The sequence below is a fragment of the Abrus precatorius genome, unplaced genomic scaffold (genome assembly GCF_003935025.1).
Source record: "Abrus precatorius isolate BTA unplaced genomic scaffold, Abrus_2018 Scaffold6, whole genome shotgun sequence".
Classification (NCBI taxonomy): Eukaryota; Viridiplantae; Streptophyta; class Magnoliopsida; order Fabales; family Fabaceae; genus Abrus; species Abrus precatorius.
The window spans coordinates 15985243-15997000 of record NW_020874406.1 but is presented as its reverse complement, the minus strand read 5'-3'; the positions used below and the strand labels follow the sequence as shown (position 1 = coordinate 15997000).

General features: G+C 33.3%; 2 protein-coding genes across 3 annotated transcripts; one reads left to right on the top strand and one right to left on the bottom strand.

Annotated features, from left to right (window-relative positions):
• The first annotated feature begins 389 nt into the window (after positions 1-389).
• LOC113869239 (protein IN CHLOROPLAST ATPASE BIOGENESIS, chloroplastic-like) lies at positions 390-2935 on the top strand. 2 transcript variants are annotated; one of them, XM_027505470.1, is made up of 11 exons: positions 390-613; positions 685-768; positions 1026-1100; positions 1171-1213; positions 1474-1531; positions 1651-1818; positions 1899-1961; positions 2047-2141; positions 2250-2331; positions 2436-2546; positions 2677-2935. In XM_027505470.1, exons 1-11 carry the CDS (start codon positions 490-492, stop codon positions 2815-2817), a joined length of 1044 nt encoding a protein of 347 aa, XP_027361271.1. In that variant the 5' UTR covers positions 390-489; the 3' UTR covers positions 2818-2935. The 2 variants fall into 2 exon arrangements, with proteins under 2 accessions (XP_027361271.1, XP_027361269.1); XM_027505468.1 differs by having other exon boundaries at positions 444-609; positions 675-768.
• Positions 2936-4621: 1686 nt separating this feature from the next.
• LOC113868991 (filament-like plant protein 7) lies at positions 4622-11370 on the bottom strand. The gene is made up of 7 exons (XM_027505052.1): positions 11235-11370; positions 11037-11121; positions 9853-10045; positions 9312-9456; positions 6765-9180; positions 6590-6647; positions 4622-5308 (listed from the first exon to the last, which is right to left on the bottom strand). Exons 3-7 carry the CDS (start codon positions 9946-9948, stop codon positions 4838-4840), a joined length of 3186 nt encoding a protein of 1061 aa, XP_027360853.1. The 5' UTR covers positions 9949-10045; positions 11037-11121; positions 11235-11370; the 3' UTR covers positions 4622-4837.
• Positions 11371-11758: the final 388 nt, after the last annotated feature.

Below are 11758 nucleotides of genomic sequence, written 5' to 3'. Positions count from 1 at the left end.
GATTTGTATTAAACTTCATGGCACATATTTTAAATTTAATATTGTTAAATCATTATTATAAAAAAAAGTTGTTATTAATGAATGAAATTTACTTTCAATTTAAATTTTAAATTAATTATACAAAGATAATATTTTTACAATAAGCAAAATTAATATTTTTATCTTTCATTTTCAGATCACCTGAGGAATAAGATTAAAAGTGTACATGTACAAATTTTTGTATTTTTAAAAGTTAAAAAACAATAAAAAATAGAAAGTAAAATTGCACAAAAACACTAATTTTATTTGTATATAATATTTTTAATTTGATGGTAGTACAAGTAAATTTTGATATTTTTTGTTATCGTTTTCATTAAAAAAAGTGCTCATTTTTGTATCATGGATTATGGAACTTCACCCTTTCGTTTTATGTGGCAATGTTTTATTTCGAAATAAATAAAAGAAAATAGATAAAGGGAGGGCAGTAGGAGCAAAAGAGGCTAACAAAGAATGAAGGTCGGCGGCGGGGTGTTGTACGGCGGAGGTCCACGTGGCAACTTCGGGCCTCTGCTTCTCAGCCACCGCAGAGTTTCCCTTCGCGTCTCTTCTTCTTATTCATCTTCCTCCATTTCTGGTAATGCATTTTTCTTCTCCTTCTTCAAACCATTTTGCATTTTCCTCTTCATTTTTCTCCCTCCGTTACAGACCACGTCTCTTTCGTCAAGGACGTCGCTGCAACTCAGCCTCCTCAGCATCTTTCGCAACTCCTCAGCATTTTGAAAATCAGAGGTACCTCCCTTCCGCATAAAGCATAACACTTCACAATTCATCAAATGTCATGGAGTTATACCCGTTAATGGAATCTCAACTTTATAATAATCATGAATCTGTATTTATTCAATGTGCTCGAACACGTGGTTTAGATTATTTTGGTCTATCAAACTGTATTATGCACATATATGTGGCTCGAATTATTTCTTCTGCGGCTTGATTTTTAATAATTTAATAATTAGGCGATTTATTTCCAAAGATTTTGCATATAACAGGTGAATCAATTATCTCTCCGGGTGCTAAACAAGGATTAATACCTATTGCTGTACCACTGTCCAAAAATAGCTCTGGTATGGGTTTAGCGATAAGTTCTTTGAGGAATCTTCGAGTTCCGTATTGTTTGTAATTATTGTTTGACAGGTAATGTAACTGCACTGCTGCGCTGGCCCACGGCTCCGCCCGAGTAAGCTCAACGACTATCCTTTTTTAATGTGCTTAGTTTGTTATTGTTATAAGGAAAATACTAACTAGTGCCCTTAAGACACTGATTCAGAAATTAAAAGTGAAGATTTTTTATTGAATGTGCAATTGTATACTCTCCCTAAGATTTCCAACATATTCTCAATGTGATTTCTTATAAAAACTTCATATTTATTGACTTCTTAACCAATTTAGTTAGCAAGACCCTTGTTTTAATCATCTTATGGTTATAAACAAGTGCAGGATGGAAATGCCAGTGGTGGAAGTCAAAAAACATGGTGTGTGGCTTTTAGCTAAGAGTGTGAGTGGAGCATGTTTGGTCTTTTGACTACATCACTATCTTTGGTTTTAATAAATTGCAATGTTGATAAGTTGGCATTTAAGATGGTATTATTTCAACTATCTATTTTCTGCTTATAGGTAGACCAATTTATACACAGAATATTGGTTGAGGAAGATGCAAAGAACAGCCAAGAAAGGAACGAAGAATTATTTTATGCTTCGGCTGAGGCTGGGAAGAAACTTTACAGAAAGGGTGATTTTGCTGAGTCTGGAATTTCCAACCTAGATTCCTATCTTTTGAGAAAGGTATTATTAAATTTCTAATTTGTGTTTTTAACCTTCGTGACAAATTATTGCAAATTTGCAAGAACCTAATTTGTTTTCAGGTTGGTCTATTTCCAGATATACTGGAGCGCAAAGTGACTCGGCATTTTGAGGAAGGGGATCATGTAAGATTCTCTTGCATTTAGTTAGTTCGTCAAGCATTAGCCAGTAATCAATTCACACATGTTGGCTATGTCTCTGTGTGGGAAGGTTTCAGCTTTAGTAACTGGGGAATTTTATACCAAGAAAGAGCATTTTCCTGGATTTGCGCGACCTTTTGTGTTCAATGCTGAAGTTTTGTTGAGGTTTGTTTAAACATTTTCTGTTACTACTAGAAGTTGTTCAAGTTGGGAAATTTGAGCTTACTGTCTTATACTTCCAAGGAACCATTCTTTTAATAATTACTATTACAGGGTTGGGCGTAAGGTAGAAGCTAAAGATGCTGCCAGGGGAGCTTTGAAATCACCATGGTGGACTCTGGGCTGCAAGTATCAGGTATGAAGTCATTATCAGTCTGGTTTTCTGGTTTAAGCGTTGGCTTGTGCTTGATCTTTTCTCCCTATTCTGGTATTTGATTTGTCACATTCGCTTTTGTTTAGGACGTCGCTAATATAGCACAATGGGATGATGAGCAAATTGAGTATATTAAAGAGAAGGTTACTGAAGAGGGAAGGCAAGAAGATCTTAAAAAGGGGAAGGCGCCTGCACAGGTGCCATATAGTGGAAACTATTTATTGATTTAATTTGAAAATCAATGGCTATAATATCAAACATTCATGGCAAGGCGTAAGCTGATATTCATCTTAATCTTTCTTGTTTTCATTTTCAAATTAATTGCAGGTTGTGCTTGATGAAGCTGCTTTCTTGTTAGATTTGGCTTCTATAGAGGGAGAATGGGATGATTATTTGGAGCGGATTGCCAAATGTTACGAAGAAGCAGGACTTCATGATGTTGCAAAATTCGTACTTTATAGAGATTAAGAGATTTAGAACAGATTTTTTCTTTCACCAACAGGCTTCAATGCATTTCCATTTCGGCATTTCCAGTACTTCAAATGAATTTTTGGAAATAATTAAAGGAAAATTATACAATTTATTTTGCAGGTTTCGATAGTTTTCCTTGAGTTCGCATTTTATTGCAATCAATTTAACCTGAACTGCATAGATGCCTATTTCATGCTCAACATGTGAGAATGATAATATTCTTAATTTACTTGTCTCAAGACTTACATTTCATTAAGAATGTTTATTAAATTTCATTATCAATTTTGTTTTAAAGATGAATTTTTTAATATATATTATTTATTTAAAATTTTTAATTAAAATTAATTTCATAAAATAAAGATAATGTAAAATTGAGTTTATACATACTGAAATATAAGAAATTTGTTGGTTGTTTAAATTGGTTTTTGGAATATAAAATTTTTAATTAAAATATAAAAGGGGCAATACTTGTACGCTAATTATTAACGATATTTATGAGACAGGCTGTATTTGTTTTTAAATTGGTCTAAACTTTTGATCGGATAACTTTACACTTGAACACGTTCCTAATCCTGAAAAGGAAAAATTATGACCGCATCCAAATATACTTAACATCGAATTTATAAATTCCTTGTAAATGAGAAAATGACACAAAGTATTCGACATAGAGGCTATATATTTTGATTTAAATATTTTTTATAATTTTTTCTTCAATTTTAAAAGTCTTTGTGTCTTTAATTTATTATTACACAATAAAATTAATTTCTCATTGTTGACAATAAATATTTATATATTATACTTTCGTTTTCCTTAAGATATGTAATTTTACTATTATTTTTTAGTTTAATTTTAGTGTATCATCTCGGCAAAAATTGTACACTGTCAATCAATGAAAATATATCATGGATATGATTTTTATATTAATTATAAAAATTAAGGATTCTGGCTGATATGATAACTCAATTAGATAATGATGTAAAAATTCTTTACACTGTACATATACTGAGCTTTTTATTTTTATAATATAGAAATTTTTTATTTGTTTATTTTAAAATAATTATGTGATAGACAAAAAATAAACTTGTCTCTTTTCTTTATGAAATGTGGTATAGTAATACAAAGTATTTACATCTATGTGTGAGAAAACCCAATTCTTCTGGACCACAACGGAAATGTGGAGTAGAAAAATATTATTGTGACTTTATTAGTGATTTTTTAATCAGTCATCTTAAGAAACAATATATGATTTGATTAGAAAATATTTAATGCATTTGATTAAGTGCTTTTGGTATGGAGTAAAACTAAGGTGGGTAATTTGTGCTACCCAGCCCGACATCCCGTAATGGGCTAATGTGAACCGAATTAAAAAGACATAATAATTTAGAGTATCTAAAATAATAGCATAAGTTTAATTAACCCTTTGTAAGATGTGAACTTAAGTGGAAAGCTTCCTTACAACCTTTTTAAAAAAAATCTATTTTAATATTATGGGTTTAACTCGATCCAAGCTCGCATGGATTTTAAGCCTAAACAAGCTGAAATAAATTTTTAAAAAAAAATCAAATTTATGGGTCTTCAGTTATAATGCCTAAACCCTCATGTCACAGCTTGTTTAAAAGAAAACAGTGGCTTGATCAAATGACCAAACAGAGACTAAACCAAAAAGCCTAAGGCACTTTCAAGTAGTAACGACGGTCGTGTTAATAATCGAATGACATCAGTGATCATAGAGGAATTCTGATGTAGGATGTTGTTTGCCCATAAAGAAAGAAGGAAAAGGCATACACAACTAACAAGATTGATATGAGCTCACAAAACCTGTTAAGTATATATGCCATAACAACAATGTCCCATGCATCCAATAACATGAATTTTCACTTGTTAGTTTTCAGTCGTATAAACAAGAGTCGAGCAAGACACACAAATATCACTCAACTCTGTCCATTATAAATATAGCAATCAAGATATAATTTCCCTCCACTCTAAGGAAATACTAAAACAACACTAGAATTGCATTTCATGTGTTAAATGCAAATTGAGTTTTCCTTTTGGATTTCTTCTTTCTCCATAACAGCCTTTTCCAAAAATTTCGACCACCAGATTTCTTGGCAGGTACAATAGCCAAAGAATTAACACTAGCATTGTCATCCTGGCCTTTAAGTCCATTCAAAACTAAAATCTTTCCCAGGGGCTGTTTAAAGCCAGGAATGCTGGTGGGACTGCAGCTTCTTTCACTACCTTTGCTAACCTTAGCTTTAGTATCATCATCAGCCACTGTCTGATCACATAGAGTAGATTGAATTTTCACTTTCACGTCCTTTCGAGGGACAGTAGCTGTATTTGTGATTGTATGTAGTTGGGTGGTGATGGCATTGTCAAAAAGGGAGGCATCCTTTGGTGCTGCTAATGCCTTTAACTGCTTTCCAAGGTTAAGGATGGTTTCTTGACACTCTGCCAACTTTTCTGAAGCAGCAGTTATCTCCCAGTCCTGCAGGATTGATAAACAATCCTCAAGTCAATACTAATACACATTGTAACAAAGATGGATTTGCACAGGTATGCAATCAACTCAATAATTTAGTTCAGTCATTATTCACACATAAGGGTACATGGTTCTTGCTTATCCTGGTTTTTTTGAAATGTTTTGATCAATACACTCCGAACACAAAACACATAATCACAGCTCCATTTTCATTTATTTGTATCCACTTGTTAAAAGATTCCACCTGAATTTTTCCTAGTGGAGCTGACAAAGTTTCGTCAGTCCATTTATACCACTACTACTGCATAACTTACTTATTTTGTACTAAGCTAAATTCATGAAGGGAAGGCCTTGCATGGGTTTTATTCGTTGATCTCAAGAGAGTGCATATAGAATTCCAAGAGAGTCAGATTTTTTGAATTTTTGGAGCTAGGTCAAGCATCCATCTAATAATGAAGTCATGCAGTGCCATAAAAATTATAGAGGATTGGTGTCTGCCCTTATCAAACTGTATCATTCAGCCATCAATTAAAATATTTGTCTGGAAAAAAAACGTCGAGTGTTCTGCTACAAGCTCAATACTTCCACTCTATAACAAGAGAAAACAGAAAGTATGAAGATCTCTATTGATAATTGGAAATGGTATGATAGATGGAAACATTGACTATTTCAAGTAGATGCTCCTGATTCAGTTTTTTAAGTTACCATGCAAGTTAGAAGTATAACTTTTTTCCTTCATCAAAAGTAAAAGCAATCATTTAATTTTTCAATATTCAAATTAGTGGAAAGTACAACAGGCAAGAATATAAAATAGCCAATATCACTTATAGTCTTTCTTTCACGACTAATCTAAAATCCTATTCCAACTTCCACGCTAAAATCATAGGCTGTGCCCAGGCCTTGGATATATCTATTTTCAATTATGTTCAGCTGGAAGGAAACAAATCATGGTGTGCCATTTCCCATGCCACTTAGGATGTTCCAGAGAATTGCATATAGCTTATATTACTTACTGGAATTCAGAGCTTTAAAAGAAAATTAAAATGTTATTAATGAATCGACAAAGTAAGTTGCTCACTGTGCTCTAGTCTGGGACCTTCCAATTTCAGTTTAAAAACCAAGTCAAGTCATATAAAATGAAAGAATTATTCAGCGCCAAATTTGTGTCTAGATGATGAATAATGCTTCAAATTGATAAATTTTCTAGAATGCCATATAGGAAGATAGTAATCTAGTCTAACTACAAGTCATTGAGTAAAGGCCAGGAAATAAAATGAGAAAGCATACAGTTTGCAACGGCTCATCTTTCTGATGAATGTCATTGCTTGACCACTCCTTTGTCATGCTGTGAAGATAAATTTGATAGGTGAGTATATATCAATCTTCAAATAAGAAATGAAAACCTAAATGTTTAAAATCATATCGAACAGTAATAAATATTGGAAGATAAGATTACTGAGACCTTTCAAACTGGAGCTGAAGTTCAACACATCTGGTCTCTAGTTCTTCACAATACTGGTTCTTGTTCTCCAGTTCCACTTCTAATGCCAAAACCTTGTGATTAGCCTCTTTTAATTCAGTTTCGGTAAGCTGAGTGTCAAGTTCTGCTTTTATGAATGCATGACTTTGAATTTGATCCTCAAGTATCCGATTGGATTCTTTCAAGGTTTGTAACTCCAATCTCAAGCTGCCAATAATTTTTTCTGATTCCTGAAGTTTATTTATGGTTGATTGGAGCCTCCCTTCCAATTCCAAGGCTTCCTTCTCCGATTCAGAATTGGTCACTTTATTTTTAATATTTTTAAATCCTTCCTTCTCATCATATTGCATTTCTTTAGTTAGAGCATGACAAGAAAAATTATGTGAATCTATGAACATGGTTTCGGCTTCATTTTCACTCTGTGTCTCATCCCAATCAAATTGCTTTTTAATTGCATCCCTCATACTAGAAACATCCTGAAGTGAAAAGCAGTGATTCATAATCCAGTCCAAAGCTGTAGTTAGTTCTGTGGCAAATTTTTCATGATCAGCCTTGCCATTAATCAAATTGTAACACACACGGAGAAACTGCTGTAAGACATTACGGAGTTCAGATGTTTTCCATTGGAAAACACGAGCCATATAGCCTGATGGCATTCCTTGATTCTTATGTGTGCGGATATTTCCATCTCTTTTGCACAACAAATCTGAATTATCATAATCCTCAGCAGGCATGCTGATTCCTTCAATAAGCTCAATTATTTTACCTATTGATTTACTCAGATCACTCTGAGATTGTTGTTTAGTTCCCTTTGTTGGTAAAATCTCAGAATCATTTACTTCACCACGTGGATCTAACATAGAATTAGGTTCCTGTGAGGCGTGGGGACTAAAATGGGGAGGCTTACATGCATCAAATTGACCAAAGCCGTTGCTTGAATCAAACCCACATTGATCTGTATTATTTAGATAGCTCAAAGCCAATCCAATATCCTCACGTATATCATCAAGGTTCTTATGAGTGACACAGTTTTGTTCCAAGATTGCTTTTACTAGATCCACAAGCCAACTGGGAATATCATCCTTTAATATATCATTGGAACATATTTCCCGATTTGATGTTGAGAACTCTGACAAATGATCAGACACAGGAACGATTTCCTTACCTATTTTTTCAGAGGTAATCTCATTCAGTCCAGTCTCTGAGAAGCCATTTATTTCATTATTTGCTTCTGAAGAAGCATGTGAAATTTCTGGGGCTCTTTCATCAGAGACCACTGCTAGTTTTTCCATTTCAAGGAAATCATCCATAAGGCTTATGTCTGAAGGTCCAACACTTCTGCAAGACAATGATTCCTTCTGTTTTCCACTTCTAAAGTGCTCCAATTCTGAAATCAATGCAGAAGCCCAGGATTCAGCAAAGCTAACCTTGTCATCACTGCTAATGTCAGACATTGATGCCAAAGAGAAATCTTGCAATGCAAGATTACTTCTAGGCTGCTCCAAGGTCCCGTGACCTCTAGATTCAAGCTCAGACTCAAGTCGCAACAGTTTAGAAGCTGTACGAGCAAGCATTATTCTTGAGAATTGGACTTCATTTGTTTTCCTATTTAGGGATTCTTTCAAAGTCTTGTTTTCTTCTTCCACAGCACATAGTTGCTCAGTCAAAGTAGTGATTCTTCTAATGATAGTCTCAGGAGATATGTCAACTAAAGGTTCCATTAAACTGGTTGAGTTCAACTGTTTCCTCCTTGTCTCAAGTGAATCCTGTTCCAGCATTTCAACTTCATTTTTCATTTTTGCCAGGGCAGAAGGACTTGGTAACCGTTTTCGAACCAGAAGACGTAGCCTCTGGCATTCTGATTCTAACTTGGCAATTTTTTTAACACTTTGTAAGTGCTGCTTATGAGAAGCATCAGCTGTTCGACGATTAAATTCTCTCTCCTCATTTCGAATAATAAGTTCCTTTTCAAGCACTCGAACTTCATACTTCAAAGAAGCATTGTCTTTCTCAATGGACTCTAATCTAATCATCAATGCAGTATGATCTGCCTCCGCATGAGCCAGTTGTCTTTTCAGATCTTCAATCAAATTTTCTTTAGCAACAACAGACTTACTAAGATGAGAATTTTCAGCCCCAGATTTGGCTAGACTTTTACTAGTCTCTGAGAGCTGCTCCTCCAAAACAATGCGTGCTTGTTCAAATTCTTTTGAAGCCCTCGTCACAGCATCATGAATCCTTTGCTCTTGTTCTTCTCTAACAAAACGTAATTGTTGCATACATTCCTTGAGAGCACCATCCAAATGGGCTACTCTTTCTTCGTAAACAAATTGCTGCTGTATAGATTCTTCTAGATGTTGCTTCATAGACAATATTTCAGTTTCTGCCTTCTCCCATCCTTCAAAGGAAGCATTTGTAAGAGATTGGTAAAATTACTCTAAGAACAGTGCATAATTGATTAGTATTATTGTCCCAAGTTGTAAAGTGCAAGGAAAGGATAAACAAACACATAGGAAGCATGAATATTACCTGCCACTGCTTCTTGCACAATTTTTGTTTGTTTCTTCACTTGCTCATCCTTAGCATTACATTCAGAAAGTGCTAAAGCAAGCTTATCGTTTAATCTTTTTAAGTCTTTCTCCAATTTTTCTTTATCAATTTGAAGTGCCTGTACCTAAAACAGAAAGGAAAAATAAGACAAAATACAAATCATTTTTTATCAAGTAATAAAGAAATCACTATGTAAATTTTGGGGAAGATTTCTAGGTCTCTAACAAATAGGTACATTTAGAATTAATTTGTCCATTTTGTAATTATGATACATTTCAAGATAAAGGGCCCAGGACAAACACCTGTCTACATTAGCACTTATACTAACACGGAAAGAGTAGCATGGATTAATGAAGCATGAAATTAGCACTCTAAAATATGTGGGACATTGAATGGGAAGGAACACTCTTAATAGCCAACTTAATCAATAATTGAACCCAAAGATGCGTAGTATTTACAAGAAGTGAAAAATATATATGATGAGAACAGAAGCAATTGATGTTACACATAATTAAATTACCTCTTCATTTTCTTTTGAAGTGAGATTTGCTTTATCAGTTGCTAAAATTGTCTTCTGTGTGGACTTTTTACCCCAAAGCCAAGTCTTGTGATCCATAATGGTAAGAAGACGTCAAATATAAGAAGCCTTCATGGATATTTTGGTCAGGGGAAAATGAGTATGCTACTGCAGTCTAACTGGAAGGATGGGCTAACTGAAACAATAACAATACTGATAAATTTTTGAAAAAATCAGTGCTAATATGCAAATAATCTGAAGTGCTGTTCACTTTTCACCACTTTATTAATAATAGAACGAGTTCATGGAGAATCACTATATTAATATTTCATAATATTTCATTATTGATGCGATTGCGAAAAAGGTTGCAAGAAATGTTTCAGGCATAGTCAAGATTGGAAATGGGATGACCTATGCCATGCTAGTCCAAACCCAGCTCAATGAACCAACTCTTAACTAAGCTTTATAGCTCAATGAATTGATTTCAAATTTGTATCTCAATAAAACAATTTTTACATAACAAGGTAGTGAAACCAAAAATAAAATCAAAGATTAATATATATTAGATCAAAACATTGTTATCATCCATATTCTTATTAGATGATATATTTTTATAAGGAGTCGGCTCATTGACTGATGAGCCAATTGTAAAAACTTAAACTCAATTGATTTAACAAATAAGCCAAAAGTCTCAGCTAATTGAACTGTTGAATAAACTGAGTCATGAATTAGCTGATAAGCTGGTCAGATAATTTCCAAAACTAAGCAAAAATATATCCCTCAAGCAAACAAACTACGAAATTTAACCATGTAACTGTATAGTCATAGCATGATTTTAGAGGATGTAACTTTAACACAAGGAAAATAATTGTCTTGAAAACAAAATAATTAATTAAATACTTATATGGTATTTGACTAAAACATACCATGATACAAAAGTATATTACATCAGGAAAAAGAAAATTATTTACATAAACACCTACATTGACAGGATATCACATTTCATAACATTTCAACACATCATCAATATTTAAGAAAAAAGAAAAAAAAAACACTTTAAATCTCCCTATCAGCTTAAAGCCTGAAAATTTATTCCATGCAACATTAAACTTAAATAAAAAATTATAATTAAAACGATGGGGCAAGTACATATATAATCATCAAAGGGGTGTGCTTTGGTTTCTGACCTCTTAAGAACGAAGTGTGAGGTAGTGTTAGTGCGTGGATCATCCAAGAGCAATAGCTGAGACCCAATGGTGAATAGATTCAACTCTGCCGAGTCCAGTAAGATGAAGCAGTTCAGACTAATTAAGAGTTGGGAAGGTTAAAGCCACAGACATAAATAATGAATATCATATCATAACGTGCAATGTTTGATCTCTTACCGACGCACACTCCACTGGGCACCACAACTCCAACCAACAACCATTTCAGCTTTCTTTTTAAGAGATGAGAAAAGAGAAGGGGTTTGGTTTGGTTGCCAAGGAAAGAGAAATGAAGTAAAAGGACACCAAAGTGAACTGCAGGACTAAAAGTCAAACAGAAAAAGGACACTATGAAAGTAGTAGATAGAAATTTGATAGCAAAAATTATTCAAAACACATTATTTTTACAGTTACATTATTTTAATATAAAAAATTAACATCATCTATAATTATTTTATATTTTTTGTACGAATATATATTGAAAATTAAAAGAAATAATTTTTATTATTTTAATATTGAAAACTGTTTTTTAAGATTAGTTGTGTTTTTAATTTTTACGAAAAATAATAATATTTCTAAATATCCAGTGATGTGGTTAGTTTTTACAATAAAGAATAGTAATATTTAATATGTTGTGTTTACTTAAGACTTCATCTACTGAATTTCTATACTAATATTTTTGCCTGAGAACGGGGGAAAAGGCT